The sequence below is a fragment of the Colius striatus genome, chromosome 10 (assembly GCF_028858725.1).
Source record: "Colius striatus isolate bColStr4 chromosome 10, bColStr4.1.hap1, whole genome shotgun sequence".
NCBI lineage: Eukaryota > Metazoa > Chordata > Aves > Coliiformes > Coliidae > Colius > Colius striatus.
The window spans coordinates 1,163,893-1,185,070 of NC_084768.1; the positions used below are offsets into that span (position 1 = coordinate 1,163,893).

Below are 21,178 nucleotides of genomic sequence, written 5' to 3' on the forward strand. Positions count from 1 at the left end.
TGCACTTTCAGAATGAATGCTCTGTCTGGGTGCATACTTCTAAGTGAGAAATAATTGGTGTTGCTTTAGGGGCAGGTAAGAGAGCTCCTCTCAATTGGAGAGAAACTTCTGGTGCTCAGCACTGTTGAGAGTGGGGCATTTCCAAAGCAGCTATGTCTGTGGTCAGTGTGAAAGGGAATTTTGACCATCAGATCCTTGCTCAGCTTCTCAATGAGCTGTAATTCAGAGGCTGTAGTTAAACTCCAAGCCCAGTTTTGTCGTGTCAGGGTGTTCACAGCAGGAGTCACAGCATAAGTGGTGCACAAATGCATGCTGGTGTCCTTTCCCCAGGCTGCCCTCGCACCTTGGTGTGTCGCCTCACCAACATCTCCTCGGTGCCCGTGACCTTCAGCCTCTGCATTCCCAGGGATGGCTCAGGAGAGCTCAGCACTTCCAGTCTTGCTCAGATCTCAGACAACACTCACCCATCCTGTAGAAAAGGAGCCCAAGGCCGTGTCAAGCCAACCGAGTTCTCCATCAGGCCTCGTAGAGGGACCATCTTCCCCCAGGGATCCCTGGCTCTCCAGGTATGGGGAGAGCCAGACGTGCTTGGGCAGGTGGAGCTGAAACTTCACTGATGCATGAGAGGGCTTTAGGGCTGGCAGCTCTGAGCAGAATGCGGTGAGAGATCTGCCCTAGTGTTAGGCTTTTGTTAGCTGGGTTATCCTGGGACTTTTCTGAAGGAGCACTGCTTTGTTTCCAAGATCAATGATGATCACGAACCATATGGTGAAGCACAGAAGCCATTTGGGAGCTGCTTAGAGCAATGTCTTTGATTGAAAGTAGGCAGAGGAAGAGTGAGGAAAGAGCTGTTAAAAAGAGACATGTCATTGCCTAAAGCTGTTTGCTCTTCCTCCCTGTCCTATTCTTCCTCTCCTGTGCAGCAGAAGGAGTTGTACTCCATGTGGTGATCTCCAGTGGGGACTGGAAAAGCTCTGGCACAGCATCTGCTGGGCCATGTTTTGCCCTCAGCTTTCCCCTGGTAAAGCTGAACACCTTCTGTTGAAGTCAGCAGGTTCCCTCTGTTGTAGTCGGGACTTAGAAATTAATTCTAAGGCTGTGCTGAGTAGAGCATGAGTCTAAAGGTGCTTGGATTTAGCTTACAGATGCCCTGATCCCTGCAAAGTGTATTTAACAGACCAGATCTTGTCAAAAGACTCTCATTGCTCCCAGAGGCTGTGCTCTGTGCACAGACCAACAGAGGACAATGGCTTCTAGGAGTGATGAAGCTTTTAATGCTCTTCTCTCCTCTCCCTCCAGGTCTCCCTGTGTTCCACCACAGTAAGGACGTACGAGCTGGCGCTGGCGCTGGCGCTGGACGTGGATGGTGTTGGTGAGGAGGTGTGTGAGCTGCCCATCACTGCCAGGTACCAGCACTTTCCTCACAGCTGAGCCCCTCTCCTCATGCCCCCAGCCCCGAGCTGCCTGTGCAGGGTTCTGCCTCCAGCTCCAAACCAGAGCCAGTTGTGGCCAGCCAGCCAGGAGAGCAGCAGGGCTGGGAGAGCAGCCCATGTTGTGCTCAACACTCAGGCACGGCCCTGAGCCTTTTGCTAAAGGGAACATCATGATATTTGTTATCGACCTGGGTTTTGGTGCTTGAGCTGTAGCCAGTTTCCAAAGGGCCACCTCTCCTCCTTCCTGCCAGTGGTGGGCTTGGGCTGGGCTGTGACCAAAGTGCAGCACTGGACACAGCGAGGAGCCTGCTGAGAGCTGGTGTGTGCTTCAGCTGACAAAAGCTTGTGCCACATGAGAAAAGGGCTGATGGCAGGACTGGTGAGGGAAAAATAAAGACAAGGCCTTAGGAAGGGGAAAATAGTCCTTGCTGTGAAAGGTGGACTCAGGTTTCTCTGCTTCCTTCTGGTTCTCTTGAGCAGTCTCAGCCTTGTGCCAGAAGTCGCTCGTGCTGCAGGCAGATTGGATCCCGTTGTGCTGCAGTGGGTGTCAGTTTGATGACAAGAGGGATGCAGAGAGGAAGGAGCCAACTTTTGTGAGACACTGGAGTCTTGTGTTCCTTGAGCCCAGGTGAGCACTGGTTGATGGTGGGAAAGCTCCCCCAGAGCTCACACCTTGCTGGGACTGTTGGGAGGACCGTCTTTGCAAGCCCCCTGAGGCAAAAGTGCCCATCAGAGAGCTCTGGGACAGGGCCCCGTGGTCTGCCGGGGCACTTGGCAGCCTCCGTGGTGCTGAGCCTCAGGGTTTGCCCATCCTTTACAGGTGATTTCACACAAAGTGAAAGGTGATTTATAGCTGTATTAACCGTGTTTGACAGCGACAAACATGCTCCATTTCATGCTCTTTGGGGAGCAAACACATTCTGCATTGTCTCAGCATCCCCCATTGCAAGTGATTTGGATAAGACCTTGTGCTGGGAACAGGAACCTACCTGAAGGGAAACCTTGGGAAGCAGTTTATCTTCTCTAGCCTTTGAGGTACAGGAGAACTTAGAGGACAGTGAAGAGCTGCTGCAAGGAAGCTGCCAGCAACAGGAGTGGAGGCAGCAGATTTTAGACCCCCCGAGGATGCCGAGTCTTGTGTCTGGGTTATTTCCTGCCTTTCTGCTTTCTCCTGAGGGTTTGCTGTGTGGTTCTCCAGCCCCAAGCCATGTGAGATTGGTCCTGCTCATAGCTGAGTGCAGGTGCCGGTTGCTCTGGAAGCCCAAGCGGTGGGAGAGCAGGACACTGTTGTTTCTGTCACTGTGTTTGGGAGGGAAAGATCCCCTCTGATGAGTACTAGGGAAAATTGGACCTTTGTGCCACTGCTCTTGGTGGGGGTAAAGGGTACAGGCAGAGTTGCTGGTTGCAGGGATCCTTCCTGGCAAAGCAAGATCTTGTGATCCATGGCTGGTGTGGGCAAGGAAAGAAGGGATTCAAGGTATAAGCAAAATATGATGCCTTGAGAAGAGGAAGGATGGTCGAGGGAGGGTCTCCTCCTCCTCTCCTCTGCCCTGGTAAGGCCTCATTTGGAGCCCTGTGTCCACTTCTGAGCTCCCCGGCTCAAGAGAGAGAGGGAACTGCTGGAGAGAGGCCAATGCAGGGCTCCCAAGATGCTGAGGGGATGGAACACGTGTGTGAGGACGAAAGGCAGCGGGACCTGGGACTGTTCAGTCTGGAGAAGGGAAGGCTGAGGGGGCACTTCATCAACACTCACAAGTATTTAAAAGGTGGATGTCAGGAGAATGGGGCAACACTTTTTTCTGTAGTGCCCAGTGACAGGACAAGGGGCAATGGGTACAAGCTGGAACACAGCAAGTTCCACTGGCACAGGAGCAGAAACTCCTTTGGTGCTGAGGGGAGGGAGCCCTGGCCCAGGCTGCCCAGGGAGGGTGTGGAGGCTCCTTCTCGGGAGGTTTCCAACCGCACCTGGACACGTTCCTGTGCCCCCTGAGCCAGGGGAAGCTGCTGGAGAAGGGGCTGGGGCTGGAGCAGCTCTGCAGGGCCCTTCCAGCCCCTGCTATTCTAGGAACCTGTGACTTCCTTTTCTATTTCTGTTATAAAAGTGCCAGACTCGAGGGTGATGTGGGGAAATAGTTGGCTACCAGGGTGCTGCAGGAGGAGAAGCTCACCTCAGCTCTGGTGCTCGTGTCTCATTTCCAGCCACAGGATATAGAAGAGAGCAGTGGAGAGGTCGGAGCCAGCCTGGCAGGCTGCAGAGGGGCCCTGAGGAAAACATGTTGCAGGGAAGTCACTGACCAAAAGAGCAGATCGGGAACTCCTCCTCTCCCTGCAGGGAAGAGCTTGGCGTGGCTGTGATCAGCAGTGTCAGATGCCTCTGCATCCTGACGTGGAGGCCGGCAGAATCTGTAAACGGCCTTGTTGGAGCAGGGGAAGGCTGGGACACTGCTGTGCTGTGATAAGCTACGAAGGCAGGCCTGGGAAAGCCAACTAGGATGTTCCGGTGCCTCTGTTTGGAGGCCTAAGTGATGCCAGGGACTGGAGGCGTTTGCCCAGCTGTCAGTCAGGAGGGGCCGTGCTCACTGGCTTCATCCTTGTATCCTTGCCCCCCTCGTGGGAGCAGGAGGTGCTGGTGCAAGAGCAATTGATCTCTGAGGGTGTCCAGTTGTGGCCGTGTGGCTCCGATTCAACAAGCGCCTCCTGCCTTGGTGTTCCCGTGACTCTGCTGTTCTGCCTCGTGTGTTTTCTGGGCATCCTTTGCCCCGAGTGCGCTCTTCAGAACGGGGTGACCCGATGCAGGAGATGCAGCGAGCTGAGGGCAGAGGAACCGAAGCAGCGGGTTGATGTCATCGGAGCAGAAACCTGAGAGACGGCTGTGACAGACGGAGCCCTGAAGCCATGGGCTAAATCAACCCAGCAGCCAGGGCAGAGGACTGGCCACGGCCTGAGGGGACGGTGTCTGTGCGTATCTATGTGTCTAGATCTCAGTGGCAGGGAAACGGGCATAAGCAGCGCGTGTGTGAAGCGGGCAGACGCAGCTGGTGCGGGACAAAGGTGGGAGCGTGGCTTGGGTTTGTCGGCGATGGGGTTAACTCGGCCCAGCCGCCGCAAGGGGGCGGAGCCAGCCCGGCCGGCGTCGCGGTGACGTCACACGCCGGCGCCCGGGCGCGCGGGAACGGCCGTTGGAGCCGGTGGCGGCGAGCGGCGGGTGAGTCCGGCCGAGCTTCGTCCGAGCTCCCGGCGAGCCGCGGCTGAGCCCCGGCCGAGCTTCGTCTGAGCTCCCAGCGAGCTGCGACTGAGCTTCTACTGAACTTCGTCTGAGCTCCGGGCTGAGCTCCCCCTGAGCTCCGGGCTGAGGTCTGTCTGAGCTCCAGGCTGAGGTCTGTCTGAGCTCTGGGCTGAGCTCCGGGCTGAGGTCTGGCTGAGCTCTCTCTGAGCTCCGGGCTGAGGTCCGTCTGAGCTCCCCCTGAGCTCCGGGCTGAGTTCCCTCTGAGCTCTGGGCTGAGCTCCGGGCTGAGGTCTGTCTGAGCTCCAGGCTGAGGTCTGTCTGAGCTCCAGGCTGAGCTCTCTCTGAGCTCCGGGCTGAGCTCCGGGCTGAGGTCCGTCTGAGCTCCCCCTGAGCTCCTGGCTGAGCTCCCTGTGAGCTCTGGGCTGAGGTCTGTCTGAGCTTCGTTTGAGCTCCAGGCTGAGGTACGTCTGAGCTCCGGCTTGAGGTCCGTCTGAGCTCAGTTGGAGATCTCTGCTGAGGTCCCTCTGAGCTCCCCCTGAGCTCCTGGCTGAGCTCCCCATAAGCTCTGGGCTGAGGTCTGTCTGAGCTCCAGGCTGAGGTCCCTCTGAGCTCCCTCTGAGCTCCTGGCTGAGCTCCCTCTGAGCTCTGGGCTGAGGTCTGTCTGAGCTTCCTTTGAGCTCCAGGCTGAGGTCCATCTGAGCTCCGGGCTGAGGTCCGTCTGAGCTCAGTCTGAGATCTGGGCTGAGGTCCCTCTGAGCTCCCCGTGAGCTCTGGGCTCAGCTCCAGGCTTAGTTCCCTCTGAGCTCCGGGTTGAGGTCCATCTGAGCTCCAGGCCAAGGATCATCTGAGGCTCATCTGATCTCCATCTGAGCTCGAGTCAGCATCAGGTGAGCACTGGGCTGGGCACTGGGCTGGACATGGGGCTGGGCACTGGGCTGAGCATTAGGCTGCAGGCAATGAGCAGTGACACTGAGCATTGCTCCTTTGCAGTCTTTAGAATTGTTCATTCCCTCCTTGTGTTGTTCAGTTGTCCCACTTATTTGGGATCCCGTGGGTGCTCCAGACCCAAGGAGATGAGGTTTTCTTCCCTCCTTCCTCTTCTGCTTGCCTCCTCCCCCAGGTGATCACCAGGCTTTGGGCAGAGCGGGAGCCCCATGGGCTCTGCTTGGGTCAGCACCCGTGGGGCAGTGCGGGTGGCGCTTGCTGCCTCTCAGGGTATTTTGCAGAGCTTAATGTCAGTGTAATGTTTGCCATGCAAACCACTGCAGGAGCTCGAGACTGCTTTGGGGAGTGTGGGGTGGTTTTGAAGATTCAGCTGAAGCTTTGTTTGGAGTGCCTTGGAGCCAGGCTGGCAGGCTGCAGAGGGGCCCTGAGCAGGAGAGGGAGATCGGTTGCAGGAAAGTGTCACTGGCCATGAGAGCAACCTCTGGTACCTCTGTTTGGAGGCATAAGTGATGCCAAGGGCTGGAGGCTTTTGCCCAGCTGTCAGTCAGGAGAGGCTGTGCACACTGGTGTTTCTGAAGTTGCCAGTATGTCTGTGGTGCCCCTGGTTTCATATGCTGTTTCCCAGACAGTGTGAGTAGGAAGAGGGCTTCAGTGTTGCTCATTGGCTGTTCAGGAGAAAGCTGCCTGTGGCTTAAATATGTTTTGGGGAAGTCCAGATGAGACCTGGTTGATATTCTAATGTGGGAATTTGTCTTTCTCTGTAGGCTAAAACACCCAGGGAAAGTCTGAGAAGCACGTACACTCATGTGCTTCCCTGTACCCAATCTGTAGATCTGCCCCTCCGACAGGGCAGGCAGGGGCCCTGGGGTCCCCTTGCAGGCAGGGCTCCCTCCCAGGGGCAGGGTTCCCGGGGCCCCTCGGGCACAGATGGAACTGCTTCTCCTTGCGGCAGGTTTTCCAGCGACACGAGCAGCCAAGTGAAAGCAGAGCTGCACCCCAAAGCTGCTCCTGCAGGCAGCAGGCGCACGGTGCGGGGCAGGGGGGCTGGAGCCGACTGGCTGGGCTTGAAGGATGAGGATTGGTGTGAGTGGGAGCCGCTGCCTGCAGCGAAGGGCAGCCCTGCCGTGAGCCGCCCCAGCCCTGCCCCGGCCGCACGGCCTGGCCCCGCCAGCCACGTCCCGGCTGCAGAGGAGGCAGCGGCTAAAGCGGCCCGGCTGGAGGAGGAGGACTGGCTGATCGCTGCCTTGGCTCGCAAGAAAGCCCAAGCGCAGGCCAAGGCCCAGGAGAGGAATGCCGAGGCCTCGGAGGCCCCAGGGGAAAGGCTGCATCCCCGTCCTGCTGTCAGGTAAAGGCACAGTTGATGGCCACGCTGCTCCCGTTTGCTCCACGTGTAGCTGCTCCAGCAGCACCTCTCCCAAAGCCTCGTCTCAGATTGAAGCCATTAGTTTTAAGCACTAGTTTGTCTTGGGGTGGAGCCCTGGGAGCCCAGCACCTGAAGCTGTGTAGCAAGAGCTGGGTGCCGCCAACCCGCTACATCTGCTGTAAATCTCGCTTTGAACGGCTCCTTGCTTAAATGCAGTAGTCCCAGCACTGCAGTCTTTTATCCCAGTGCTATTTGAGCCTCATTGTATGTTTTGTGATGCGGCTGCTGTGGTGTGGCCGTGTGCTCTCTCCATTTCCCACTGCCTGGCCTGGCTGTCCTTAGGACACTCTTGCTGAGCTGACGTGTGGTGCTGCTAACACTCAGGCTTGTGTCACAGCTCTGTTCTAGGGGATGATTTCTTCAGCAAGCTCTCTGCAGAGGACAGCAAAGCTGCAGGGGTGAGTCCAGATTTCAGGAGAGAGCCCAAGTGTGTCAAGGGCTGGGACTGGGCTGGGCTAAGATTGCCCCTGATCTCCCTGTGTCCAAGTCAGTAGTGGGATATGGGAGATGGCCTGTGCCACAGAGGTAACCCCTCTGTGGCATCGCTGTGGAGTGGGGAAGATGGGACAGGGGAGTGGGTGGATGGGGGGAGAAAGGCTTCCAGGTGCCAGGAATTACGTGCTGCTGCAGCCTTCCTGGGTGCGCTTCAGGGAAAGTGTTGTAAGAAGAACACTTGCCCAAATCAATGCCTTTGAGTTTTCCTGATGCTTGTCCCTGAGGCAGCAGAATCTCAGCAACAGAAGCAAGGCACAGGGAGGTTTTGAGTGAGAAGGGCACCCAAAGGTGGTCATGTGCTCTTCTTCCTCATAAACCGAGGAAAAGCAGGGGCTGGAGTGAGGGGGGGGAAGTTTCCAAAGTCTGCTCATCTCTGATCTCTACCCTTCCTGGCACACAGGGACCCAGGGCCTCTGCCACAGACGCAGAGAATCTGCTGCAGAACCTGAAGGTGAGTGTGGAAATGCCTCCCTCTCCCCACACCGTGCCTCCAGCCGTGGCCTCCAGCATCAGCTTCCAAAGGGAGCAGTGACACTGAGGCCTTAGCAGTGCTCACCCTGCTCCCATCCTTGTCCCCTTGCTTCCCAGGATATGGATGACCTGGAAGCTGATCTCCTGGGGATATCAAAGCCCAGTTCTGCAGCAGAGAAGACAACTGTGAAAGGTCCTGAGGAATGGGGTTCCTTGGGAGAAGGACGAGCTAAAGCCCCAGGGAAGCTGTTAGCTCCTGAGAAAGGTTAGAGGGAGATTTTACTTTTGTCTTCACAACTTGATTGGGAATGAGCAGGGGATGTCTTCATCTGGGAACAAAAAGTGGAAGGAGAGCCAAAGGGGTTGCATTAGAGGTATGGCAGCCACAAGGCTGTGGGGAGGAATGTCTGGCGCCACATGTAGCTGCAGAGGAGCAGGGGGGCTGGCGTCTTTGCACCCAGATGCTCCTCTGGGCATTGAGTCAAGGCTGCTTGTTTGAACAGAGAAGGAAGAGGACTGGAAGAGGAAAGATGATGTGTCTGGCGTGTACAAGTCCTCGGTGGCCTCCACACCCAAGAGCCCAGTGGCGAGGAGGCGGTCTGTCAGGTGTGGTGCTGCGTGTGTGTCCCTAGCTCCAGGCACAATGCCCCTGCGACAGGGCAGGCAGGGGCCCTGGGGTCCCCTTGCAGGCAGGGCTCCCTCCCAGGGGCAGGGTTCCCGGGGCCCCTCGGGCACAGATGGAACTGCTTCTCCTTGCGGCAGGTTTTCAAGAGACACGAGCAGCCAAGTGAAAGCAGAGCTGCACCCCAAAGCTGCTCCTGCAGGCAGCAGGCGCACGGTGCGGGGCAGGGGGGCTGGAGCCGACTGGCTGGGCTTGAAGGATGAGGATTGGTGTGAGTGGGAGCCGCTGCCTGCAGCGAAGGGCAGCCCTGCCGTGAGCCGCCCCAGCCCTGCCCCGGCCGCACGGCCTGGCCCCGCCAGCCACGTCCCGGCTGCAGAGGAGGCAGCGGCTAAAGCGGCCCCGCTGGAGGAGGAGGACTGGCTGATCGCTGCCTTGGCTCGCAAGAAAGCCCAAGCGCAGGCCAAGGCCCAGGAGAGGAATGCCGAGGCCTCGGAGGCCCCAGGGGAAAGGCTGCATCCCCGTCCTGCTGTCAGGTAAAGGCACAGTTGATGGCCACGCTGCTGCCGTTTGCTCCACGTGTAGCTGCTCCAGCAGCACCTCTCCCAAAGCCTCGTCTCAGATTGAGGCCCTTAGTTTTAAGCGCTAGTTTGTCTTGGGGTGGAGTATTAGCGCAGGGTTTTCTCCTACTTGATCCAGCCTGCAGCCCTCCAGGCTCACCTTGCTGTTGTGGCCAGAATCGCACCCACTGTCCCAGGTCTTGCAGAGCTGTCCTGGATGAGCACAGCCTCACAGCACACGCTGTGTTCCTTGTTGCTGTCTGCATTCCCCTTCATTCCTCCTAGTTCCAGATACACCGCCTCCTCCTGCTGAGTTTACACCGGCACAGGTTGAGCCTTGTGCTGTTGGAATGGGGCTCAGAAGGGAAATGCAGAGAGCCATGTGTCATGTGCAGGGCTGTGTTAGCTGGGGCTGCTGCTGTCTGGGGCGAGCGGGGATGAAACGAGTAGGAACAGCAGTGATGGAGGTTTTGAGACAGAGACTTTCAGCTGCAAGGCAGGAATTGGTGTTGGGGACAGGATCTTGCCTTCCCTGAGCTCTTCCACATCTGGTGTTTCTGCCTGCAGCCATCCAGCCGCCTCCACAGGAGCCCCACAGCAGGCAGCTGCCCTGCAGGACACAGCCAGTGCAGACAGCTCTGGGTAAGGCCTCTGTCAGCTCTCGGGCACCCTCCGTGGGACAGATGTCCTGCAGAAAGCAGCTGCGTGTGTGCAGTGGGGGAGTGGGGGGGGCTGGGAGCCAGCAGCGATCCCTTTGGGCCTGAGACCTCTGTAGCTAGGAGGGAGGGCAGCTCGGCAGGTGGGTTGGGTTCTTGTCTGTTGGAGCACTAGGAAAGCCAAGCTTTCAACTTCAATGGCAAGCAGAGCAATATCTGTGTGCCTCTCCCTGCTGTGCATCACTTGTGTCTCTGCCCCTGCAGGCAGCCGGTGCCCTGGCTCAGCACCACGAAAGGAGCCTCAACTCAGGCGTCGGAGGCTGAGAAGGAGGATCCCTCCGGAGACACCAGCGCCCTGGGTGCGTTTCCTGGGATTGTGCAGCTTGGGCAGCAGGATGCAGAGAGGCTCCCCCTGCCCTGCAAAACAAGAACAAATCAGGAGGCACAGCATTACTCTTGGCCATGGAGTTGCTGCCCAGGCTTTGAGCAGCCGGTGTGGGAGCAGGTTGCCACGCTGCAGGATCCCACCATCCCCCTTTTGTGGTGTGGTGGAGACACGGTGCTGGGGCACACTGAACTCTGCAGGGCTGCCTTTGGACTTTCAGAGCGCTGCAAAAGACTTGGTTTCTCTTGGTGGGCATGAGTTCATGCTGTCCTTTCTCTCTTCCCCCTTCCCTCTTCCTGCCCACGTGCTGGTCCCACTAGTGCTGTGTCTGGGCTGAAGCTGTGCACCAGTTCAGAGCCTACTGAAAGCAACTCTTTTAGGATTCAGCCTCCTCCCTAGGTGATGGAGATGGAGGAGGAGCCATGCTTTGCCCTCAGCCTTTCTCTGCAGGGCAGAGTGCCAGCATTGTGGGGGTGCAGGAATGGACAGGCCTGCCTGACCCTCTGTCCCCATCACCACCCACCAGAGCAGAGCAGGACCCTTCTCACTCTGCCCAGGAGAGCCAGACCTTTGTCCTTCTGGGAGGGGATGATTGCTGTTGCCATGTCTGAATGGCAGACTTGTTCCATTTTCAGCCTCTACAGCCTTATTGCCAGGAGAGCAGGAGGTGCAGGGCCCTGTCCCACTTGCTCAGGTAGGTCTGCTGGGCCTGTGGCCCTGTGAGATGCAGGATCAGGCTTGTGCTGATGGCCCTCTGCTGCCAACTCCTTGTCATCCAGCTCTGTGCATCCATGGGAGCCTGGGTTCATGGAGGGAAAGTGTTGGGAGAGCTCTGGGATACCACAAGTAGTATTTATCAAACCAAAGCACGTGTGCTGTGGATGCTTTGTAAATCACAGCAATTGACACTGCTGCATTGCCTGAGCAGCATGTACAGACTTCTCCAGGCACATATACGTCATATTAACAGCAAGAGATTGCAGTTGATAGAGGAATTGGCTTCCTCAGCATGGTAGTGAGGATACTCGGAGATGGTTTCTAGAGCACTGGAGGGCCATCAGAGCCTTTGGCAGAGAGGGCAGCTCTTGCTTTGTCTTTGAAGCCCCTTTTTCACATCTCCCTGGGCCTCCTTGCCCTGCCTTCATGGCAGGACAGCTGCTGTCTCCCCGAGAGCTGCCGGCCTTCTCCTTGAATCTACCCCCACAGCAAGAGGAGCCCAACATCATTTTGTCTGGGATAGGGGCTGCTGAGCATCAGAAGGGAGCCAGGCCAGCAACAGGGTTGGGCTGGGGAAGGGTAGAGGAAGGGCCTCAGTAAGCTGGGTATGAATTACCACTCCCAGGCTAGGAAGAATGTTCCCTCAGGACTTGAGCTGCCTGACAGCAGCCCTGTGTCTCTGCAGGTTCCCACGCCCAGGACACGTCTCCAGGCTGCCCCACAGCTGCAGGTGAGACACACGCCTTCCTGTGTGGGCTGATGGCCACCCCACAAAGCCACGGATCCTGAAGGGCCTTGATCTTCCCTCTCCATCCCCACAGGCAGAGTCCTCAGGCCTGGGCTTGCTGCATGAGAGGAGGCCGGGGCATGGCACTGCCCAGCTCTATGAGGATGCATCAGGCTGCCGGGCAGCTCTGGTCAGCGCCCAGGCCCGTGTGGCAGAGCTGGAGAGCCAGGTGAGCCCCGTCACCTGCTGGAAGGGGGCCACGGGTGACACAGCGGGAGGAGAAGGGCTCATGTCCACTCCAATGGCATCAGAGTGACAGGGGAGAGAGGAGAAACCTCTCTGTCCAGAAGTAGCCATGGCCACTGAGTGAGTGCTGCTGTGGGAGCTGTGTCCCTGGAGCAGCACAAGGACCTTCTCCCCGGGTGCCCGGCAGGTCCAGATGCTGGAGGTGGAGCGGACGCAGCAGAGGCTGTTGCTGGAGAGTCTCCAGCAGCAGCACCAGAAGAACCTGGATCTTCTCGAGAGCCCCTACAGGTACCAGGCTCTTGCCTGTGCTCCCCTCCTCTGTCAGATCCTTGCCTGCAGCCATCTCCTCTGAGGTAGGGAGGGCTGGGCTGCTTCCCCAGTCCATCCTTGGGGTGGACAGGAAACAGAGGCACGTCGGGGTGGACCTGGTGGGGACAGAGAGCAGCCCCACAGGTGAACAACCAAGGTTGGAGTCCACTCTGACCAACACTGTCTGGTGGGTGGTGAGGAGGAGGAACAGGTTTGGAGGAACTCTTTGCCAGCATGTCCCCAGCCAGTGCAATGCACTGAGCAGCAACAGGAGGGTTTGAGGCTCTGACTGTGGAGAGGCCGAATGTTTCCCATGTGCACAGCAACACTGAATCCCCACGTGCACTTTGGGTGGAGAGCTCCAGGTATTGCCATGAGAGCAACACTTCTCCCTTGGTGTGACCTCTACGAGCAGGCGGCAAATGAAGGTGTTGGAGGAGAGCCACAGGCGGCAGGAGGAGAGGCTGCGGCAGGAGCTGGAGCAGCTGAGGGCTCAGCTGCTGTCGCAGAGCCAGGACGCGGAGCAGGCGCAGGCAGAGCTGCGGGCACAGCACCAGCAGCAGCTGGCAGCACTGGAGCAGCAGCACACGCTGGAGGTGAAGCGGCTGCAAGAGCTGCAGAGGTGAGAGCAGCACGCACGTGGGGTTAGTAGCCCTGCTCTTGGCAAAGGAACCAGGGAACAGCCTGGGGCTGCGGTGAAAGGAGGCTCGAGAGGCACTGGGCTGTGGGTGGCTCAGTGGCTTTTGGAATGGGGATTTGCTTTGTAGGTTGGCACAGGGAGATGTGGCTGGAGGTACCATTTCAGAGTGAATGTTTTACCTTTTTACTCAGTCCAGTGAGCCACTGGTGTCGCATGTAGTTTGGGTCAATGAGAAGCCAGGTTTTGGTGGAGAAACCCTTAAGCCCTGCATGTGGTCTGTGCCAAATGTGGATGCCTGTCAGGGGCGTGCCCTGTGACAGCCCACCACGCCAGCTCAGCTCCTGGCACCACTCAGCTCCATGACCAGGCCTCTTGCACAGTGCCTGTCACGGGGAGCACGGCTTTGAGACAGCCCGTGGTGGGCTCCTCACCCGTGTCCCGCAGGACGTCCATCCAGGAGCTGCGCCAGGACTACGACGAGCAGCTGCGGCGGCTGCAGCGGCTGAAGGATCAGGAGGTGGATGCGGTGACCAGCGCCACGTCACACACCAGGTACCAGCCCCCTGGCCGTGGTGTTCCCCGCGGAACCAGCCTCAGGCTGTGGCAACAGAGCCCATCCCCTCTTCCCCCTGCTGCCTCTCGCAGGGCTGCTGAGCACTTTGCTCTCTGTCAGTACTCTCCTAAGCAGCAGCTCTGTCTTCCCACCACTCTGCTGTGACCCACAGAGGGGCAGGGCAGGACTGCCTGGCCTTTGGCCCACCACATCTCCCCCTCCATCGCAGTGAGGTGAAGCGTGTGCCACAGGGTTGACTTTCTCCTCGCTCTCCTCCGCAGGTCTCTGAACGGCGTCATCGAGCGGATGGAGAAGTTCTCCAGTGATCTGCACGAGCTCTGGCACAAGGTGGAGGCCAAGCACCACAGCACCTCCCAGGAGCTGGCCACGTGGGCACAGCAGCTCAGGGGTACGTTTGTCAGCCATCTGTCAGTGCTGGAATGGCTCTGGAGGCACCCAGGAAATGGGGAGAAGGTGCCCTGAGTCAGGCAGGGACAGGGAGCCGAGGCTGGCAAAGCCTGGCCTGCCTCGGCCACTGAACACCTCGGGGTGTCTGCGTTACGAAGTGGGGTCCTGGGGGTGTGCAGAAGGGGAGCAGCACAAATGCATGCAGGTCTTCCGCTGTGAGTATGGTATGGGCAGAGAGGGCTTCCCACCTCGTGCTGCTCATGGCTCGGCTGCTCCCTCTGCACAGTGCTCCAAGACAGGATGTTGCAGCAGCAGAAGGACATGGAGGAGGAACAGAGACGACACCAGGACGTGATTGCTAAAGTGGAGGCCAGGCTGAGCGAGCAGTCTCAGCAGCTGGAGCAGGTGAGCCCAGGCTGTCTCTTTTGCCCGAGTCAGCCCTCCTGTCTGGGTTTGGGATAGGTATATGTTGTCCCAGGAGCCTGGAACAGCCCCTGTCTCTCCTCCCTGTCCAAACCCAGGAGCGCTGCAGGGCGCTGGCGGAGCAGTGCCAAGTGGGATCTCTGCAGCGCTCGCTGGAGGAGCGGCAGCAAGTCCTGAGCCAGCAGCTCTCCAAGGAGCGAGCAGAGCTGGAGAGGGCCAAGGTGAGGTGGGACAGACAGCTCCAGGTGCTGTTCACGTGTGCCCTGAGTGTGAGCGGGGCTGCAGTGCGCTGTGTGGTGGAGGAAGGAGCCGGGTTCTGGGCTGCAGCACTTTGCTCCCTCAATCCCACCCCCAGGCGCAGTGACTCACAATCAGAGCGGTCCCCTGGCAGCTGGAAGCTTGGGGCTGAGCTCTCCAAGCAGGGCTCACCCCAAGCACTGGGGGCTTGAACCAGCTTCTGGGTGTTGCCTAATGTTTGGTGGCAGAGATGGGCTGAAGGAGAAAAATCCATCAGCAAAGGGGACTCAGTGCTTTGCCTCTCCCTCTCTTGTGACATTCTGCAGAGCACTTTTCTGGCGGAGCAGCAGTTGGTGGTGCAGAAGTGCTCAGAGGAGTACCAGAAGCTGGTGACTGAGTGGGCTGAACTTCGTGCCCAGCAGCAGCAGAGCAGGGTGAGGATGGAACTGGACACGGGCACATGGGCTCCCAGGGAGAGGGCACCGTCAGCAGCCTGGCCAAAGTACTGCAGCGCAGCCCCTTCCCATGCCCACGGGGCAGGCTCTACGCTCCTTCAGGTGTTTCAGACAGAGATGTCCCTTGGGGTGGTGAGAATCAGGCTGCCCCAGGAGCAGCCTCCACCAGCCTGCTTTAGATGCTGACAGAAGCGTGGGTTCCTCTGTCTCTCCCCTCTGCCTGTGAGGAGTTGGGGCAGCCAGACCAGGCACAGCCACCTCCGTCATGAGAGGAAACCCCCACGGTGGGTGTAAGCAAAGCCTCCCCCTGCCACGAAGTTTTCCGCCCTTGGCCTAAAAACCAGACTCAAAGTCTGAAAACCAGGCTGGAAGCCTGAAACCAGGCTCGAAGCCTGAAAAATGAACCAGACTCGAAGTCTGAAACCAGGCTCGAAGCCTGAAAAACCAGCTCCAAGCCTACTTCATGTGGCGATCAACCCAGGGTCCGATTCTCAGCTGGGTGGGAAGAAATCAGTCCTACTCAATGTGAGTGACAGCAGAAATCTTCACTTTATTGAGAGCAGGCTCTAACTTATATACATACACAGCAGCTTCAAAGCTAGCTCAGCAACAGCAGCTAATAGATTACATTCTCATGTTCATCCTACTTGCAGTTTCTGCCATAAGCAAGCTCCCTCACATTTTCCCATCTTGTTTTTCCCCCGTAGTTGTTTTCCACCTTGAGCTGTTAGCTCGTTAGCTGAAAACAGCCTGACCTTGAGGGAGCAGAAAGCGGCCTGCTGTCTGCGCTGACTACGTGACAGCAACTGTTTTAACCATGGCTCTGACTCTGGTCTTGATTGTGCATTAAATTCATATAACTAGAACTCAGATTGCCTTGCCCCATCAGGTCTAACATGATACCCCGGGATCCATGTCCATTCTCCCTTAACCATTCCTCCACATCCCCCTGCCATGGGGACGTGGCCAGAGCCAGCTCTGCTCCCTCCTAGGGCTGTGCAGAGGGGATCTGTGGCATAGACAAGGTGGCAGAGCTGCCACAGTGGAAAAGAAGCATTCAGCCTGAGTATTTCCACTGCTGACAAATTGTTTTGCTTTGAGCATGTTTGAGGGTGTGCAACGTGGTTGAGGGGCTCTGTCCTTCCCAGGGAAGGGAGTGTGTGTGTGTACAATCCCAGCTCTGCCAGCCCTGGGCCCCAAGGGGTGATGGATGAGGGCACTGCTTAAGTACCTGGAGGTGTTGCTCTGCACCCCACACTGGCACACACGAGAAGCTCAACGGGGGCAGATCTCTCCCATCACTTGGGAAAGACTCACAACAGTGAACAGGACAGGGCAGGTAGTGCATTGGTTTCCCCCGTACCCATCCCAGGAGCTGGCAGAGCTGAAAGCCAAGGAGGAGCAGCTGGAGAAGGCCAGAGAGCTGCAGGATAAGGCCTGGCAGAAGCTGAGGCTGGAGAAGGAGAGGGTGAAGGTGGCTGCGCAGCGCGTCCGGCAGCAGGAGGAGAAGGTGCAGAGCAGGGCCAAGGTGAGCACAGCATCTGCCTGAGTCTGGCAGCAGAGCTGGGAGGGGTCACAGCCCTCCCCAAGCCAGGAGGAGTCCTAGTGCTGTCCTGGAAGGGGAATGAGGGGATGCAGAAAGGAGCCCTGCCCCATAGCAGCAAGGGACCCTGTCCCCAGCCTCCCCAGCCTCTCTACCTTGCAGCTCTCATCCCAGAAGGACAAGAGGGGGCAGCAAGTGCTGCAGAAGGCTTGCAGGGGGGAGTGTGAGCACCCAAGGAGGCTGCAGGCCATGCAGCAGCGCTTGAAGCAGCTGAGGCAGCAGGAACAGCACCTGCAGGAGGTACACCCCCTCGCCTTTCCTTCTTGGCCTGAAGCCACCGTGTTGAGGGCCTCAACCTTTGCCAACAGCTTCTCTCTCTCTTTCTCCTGGGGATGGGGCAGGAGTGGCTGAGCACGGCTCTGAAGAGGAGACAGCTAGAAGAGCAATGTGAGGAGCTGCCCAACAACTCCATGATGCTGCTGACTGCAGACCAGGACCTCGGTGCCCCTGTGAACGGCCTCTCCAGCACACTGTGTAAGGCTTTCTGCCTGTTGCCAATGGGAAGGGACATGCTGGGGGGGGAGCTGCACTTGTATTCCACTTTTCAGGAGGCTTGGCATGTTGCTGAGGGCTGAGTTAGTTCCCCTGATGATAAACCTCAGCTGTGAGTTGGCCCCTTGTCCTCTGAAGGCAGGGCAGTGCCAGGAGGGTGTAGAGGGGGCAGAAGGGGAGAGGCAGCTGGATTAAAGCCCGTTTGCAGTGGGTGGTTGGGGAGGACCTTGCTGTGGGGACATGCAGGCAGCTGGAAAAGGAATGCTGTTGTCTCTGTCTGCAGTTCCCCTGACGACAGCGGCACCACAGAGCTGGGGTCTTGTTGCAGAGCCTCCAGCTCCTGTCAGGGTGCTCCCTCAGCACAGCCCTGGGGCTGGCAGGGACACCCTGGCCACAGCCAGCGGCACCGAGCTCATTGACGCCACGCTGCTGCTGCTGAAGTTCAGGGCCCAGCAGGTGAGGGGGAGGAGGCTGGGGCTGGAGAAGGGGCTTGGAACCGGCTGGATGGGAACAGGGCTGGCTAAAGCGCGCTTTGAGGCCGGCAGCCACAGCATGGGGTGTCTCCTCAGACCATTACTGAGCTGTTGGGCTGGGTGGGCTTCCAGAAGAGGACCTAGAGGACCTGTCACACCTAGAAGAGTGATGCCAGAAGCAAGGAGGGGTGAACCTTCACAGCTTGTCTCAGGTTCATTAATAACATGCAGGACCTGATGGTTCATCCCTCTCCTCACACCATCCCTGACTGGGAGAAGCCATCTCTGCTGGACTCTGGCTTTGTGATGTGCCAGTCCCCTCCCTTCAGCCCCCTGCTTCCCTGCTGGGGCTTTCTCCAGGCTGGGCTGCTCTTTCAGGCTGCTTCTGTAGGATTCGGGGTACTTTCCTCACCCAGTGACACCCTGGACTGTGACTCTGTTTGTGTTGCACTCTGATAATCTGTCCCATCATCCCTTTCTTCTCAGGACCATGGTTTCTTAGAGAATGAGGAGTTCTACCTGGAGAGTCTGACAAAATCATCCTATCACACATCAGCTCGGTCACGAGGATGGTGGTCAGCACATCTCACACCAGCAAAACTGCAGCCACGTCTCCACCAATTGGTGACAAAGAAACCCAAGCTTTCTTAGGCATTGTGGGCTTTTGGAGGCTGCACATTCCCAACTGCTGTAAATCCTCTCTGTCGAGTCACCTGGAAGAAAAATGATGTCAAATGGGGCCCTGAACAACGACAAGGCTTTCAACAAATTAAACGAGAGGCTGCTCAGGTGGTGTCCCTTGGGCCAGTCTGAACAGGACCAGATGTGACAAACATGCTCTGCACTGCAGCTGGAGAGAATGGCCCTACCTGGAGCCTCTGGCTAGAAGCACGTGGGGAGGCTGGAGGCTGAGCCCTGGGGTTCTTGAGTCAGGGATGCAGAGGATCCGAGGCCCGGTGCACTCCCACCAAGAAGGGGAGACTGGCAGCAGATGAAGGAGTTTGAGCTCCCTCAGAAGGAATTGGCATGGAAGCAGGACTGTTCTCAGCACCCAACTGCCAGTGCTGGGCTGGGTGTCCAAAGGGAGGGTCTCCTCCACACATCAGGCGACTGACGCCACATGGAGTGAGGGGGTTGTGTTGAGCACTCAGTGAGCTCCTGTAGGAAACCGCAGTCACCCCAGCATCCTGCACGTGATCACCAACTGGCCAGAGGGCAAGAGCTCTGGACTACTGCCTGAGAAGGAGCTGGCAGATGCTGAAGAGGCCCCACCATGTACTAAGCTCTCAGCAGATGAGAAGCAAAGTGTGTCGCTCACCGATGGCTCCTGTTGTGCTGTGGGACAGCATCGGAGCTGGAAGGTGGCTGTGGGGCGTCCCCTGTGACACGTGGCACAAGCTGCAGAAGGAGAGGGGCATTGGAGTCAGCTGACACAGGTGGAAGCCTCCCAGCTGGCTTTAGACATCCCCCAATGAGAAAAATGGCCAATAGTTTGTAGTGACTCGTGGCTGGTGGCAAATGCTCTGTGGGGTGGCTGCAACCATGGAGACAGAACAACTGGCAATGCCAGGGCCACCCCATCTGGACTGCCTCATTGAGGCCAGGCATCGCTGCCCACCTGGAGAAGCTGGCTGTGATGGTGTGCCACCGAGATGCCATGTACCCAGGAACCAGGCCCCTGAAGAACATGAGCACAAACAGGAGCCAGGGTGGCAGTGGCCCAGGTGTGTTGGGACTGGCAATGGAAATGTGAATGTTTGTAGCTCGGGGGGCCCACGATGCCTCAGGCCACCAAGGAAGAGATGCAGCTCTAGATGGGCTGTTGCACAGGTTGTCCATGGATGCGAGATATGCTGCCCTCAAACAAGCCAAGCGGTTGAAGTCTCTGTGCTCTGAAGGACAATGGCTCAAATACCAGTGCAGAGAGACCTGGCAGATGGACTCTAGCACACTCCCACACGCTGAGGCAAGCACTAAGTGCTCACCGTGGTGGAAGCGACCACTGCATGGCTGGAAACAGATCCTGTGCCTCATGCTACTGCCTGGAACACCGTCCTGGGCCGTGAAAGGCAAGTCCTGTGGCAACAAGGCACCCCAGAAAGAAACGAGTCAGACAATGGGACTCGTTTGTGAAACCTTAGGAGACAGCTGGCGGCCACAGCGCTGGGTCTCGGGGTGACGCAGGTGCTCGGGGATGCACCACGTGTCTGTAGAACCCAGGCTGAGGCAGCAGCAGCTGGGATCACAGCACCCATGGGCCCATCAGGCACATCTCCTCCCGCCTCCACGGCACACTCCTCCCATTCAGCTCAAGCTACAAGACCACTGCAGTAGACACTTGCTTCCCAAAACATAATCCCTGGGTGCGAGACCCCGGCGGCTCAGAGCCTGGCCTCGACCGTGCAGGCAGGAAGCAATCTGAGGCAGGCTCATCCCTTTGCCCTGGGCAGGCTCCGTCTCCCTCCCAGCCTCCCTCCCTAAGAACACAGGCCTGAGCCCTCTCCAGGCCCCTCACCTCCAGGCAGATCTTGTCCTTCAGCCTGAGCACCTTGGTGGCCTTGAAATGCAGCCACACGCTGAGCTCGAGGACGCCCCGATCTTGCGAGACAGAGAAGTCCTCGTTGAGGTTTCCCAGCCCAAGGAGTCAGGCTGCGGTTCTGCAGGACCAGGCTCTTGCTTTCTGTCCTGCAGAGAGCGGAGGAGGCTCAGCGCTGGCTGCTCGACGGTCACACCAGCCTTGCAACTGCCTGCAGCTGGGAGCAGCCCTATCCCGGCGCCTGGAGCCACAGTGAAACGCCTTCTCTTGGTCACGAGTCTCAGAAGGGCAGTCCTGGGGGACAGCTGGGTGCTACAAGCGTATCCAGCAGCAAGGAGATCAGGAGGAGCCACTGGGCTGCTCTCTGAGCAGCAGACGGGACACAAATCCCTCAACACGCCCAGCACGCAGCATCGCTGGGGGCTGCAGAGCTTGGGGTGCCACAGGACACCTGAGCCAACCAGGAACGGCCAGCAAGAGACTGGGAGCTGCTGGGAGAAAGGGACACCAACCCAGCTGCCAACCTGAGCGGCCACACGGCCAGCAGGAGAAGCTGGCCCTGGCAGATCCTGTGGGTGACTGACTGTACAGCAGCCTGTTGCAATGCAGCTGCTTGGGGCTGATCTCCAGCTGCACCTTCACCCCCTGGCAGCGCAGGCTCCGGGTTGTGTGGCAGATGAGCCCAGCTGCAGCAGGGTAGGCCCAAAAACTCCGCTCCTGGCCTTGTCCCCGCACAAACAGAGACACGAGAGCATCCAGTGAGCAGGAGGAACGGTTCCTGGGTACTTCTCCCCACCCAGCCCTACCTCCTTCTCCTTGGGTTTCAGCGTCATGCTGGGAGGGCCGAAGGGGAAGGTGACCCCAGGTGGATCGTGCTCAAAGGAGAAGCTCAGCTCAGCTTCCAGGGGGGTGGCATTGAGGATGGAGAGCTGCTGGTGGTTGCCAGGATGGGTCAGGGCCTCGTACCTGCCACAAACAAGGGAATGGCTGCAGAGGACACCGCTGCCTTCATCCCTGGCTGAGGAAGGTACCCCGGCCTGGCAGCGGGAGGCTGCGCTGGAAGCCACAGTCTAACAAGCAGCCCAACTTGTACCTTCTCCCTTCTCACCCTTCCTTCAGCCGTGGAACAGATTTTGGAGCTAAAGG

The 21,178-nt window shown here is 58.2% G+C and overlaps 1 protein-coding gene across 1 annotated transcript; it reads left to right on the plus strand.

Annotated features, from left to right (window-relative positions):
- The first annotated feature begins 305 nt into the window (after window positions 1–305).
- Window positions 306–18,206, plus strand: LOC133626256 (fas-binding factor 1 homolog). Its single transcript, XM_062003890.1, has 26 exons — window positions 306–566; window positions 1,300–1,406; window positions 6,230–6,234; window positions 6,619–6,949; window positions 7,365–7,425; window positions 7,923–7,973; window positions 8,111–8,258; window positions 8,497–8,599; window positions 8,822–9,148; window positions 9,740–9,814; window positions 10,093–10,187; window positions 10,849–10,907; window positions 11,616–11,660; window positions 11,752–11,886; window positions 12,091–12,191; window positions 12,628–12,834; window positions 13,297–13,404; window positions 13,687–13,814; window positions 14,100–14,218; window positions 14,335–14,457; window positions 14,800–14,907; window positions 16,301–16,456; window positions 16,634–16,771; window positions 16,873–17,005; window positions 17,307–17,479; window positions 17,983–18,206. The coding sequence occupies exons 1-26, from the start codon at window positions 306–308 to the stop codon at window positions 18,145–18,147; spliced, it is 3,462 nt and encodes a 1,153-aa protein (XP_061859874.1). The 3' UTR covers window positions 18,148–18,206.
- The last annotated feature ends 2,972 nt before the right edge of the window (window positions 18,207–21,178 follow it).

Bases quoted from the DNA above. Each gene is read 5' to 3' on its own strand.
- LOC133626256 (XM_062003890.1), top strand. From the start codon at position 306: ATGCATGCTGGTGTCCTTTCCCCAGGCTGCCCTCGCACCTTGGTGTGT. The intron at 7,974-8,110 runs GTGAGTGTGGAA...CTTGCTTCCCAG, and splicing joins ATCTGCTGCAGAACCTGAAG to GATATGGATGACCTGGAAGC. The intron at 14,908-16,300 runs GTGAGGATGGAA...TACCCATCCCAG, and splicing joins CCCAGCAGCAGCAGAGCAGG to GAGCTGGCAGAGCTGAAAGC.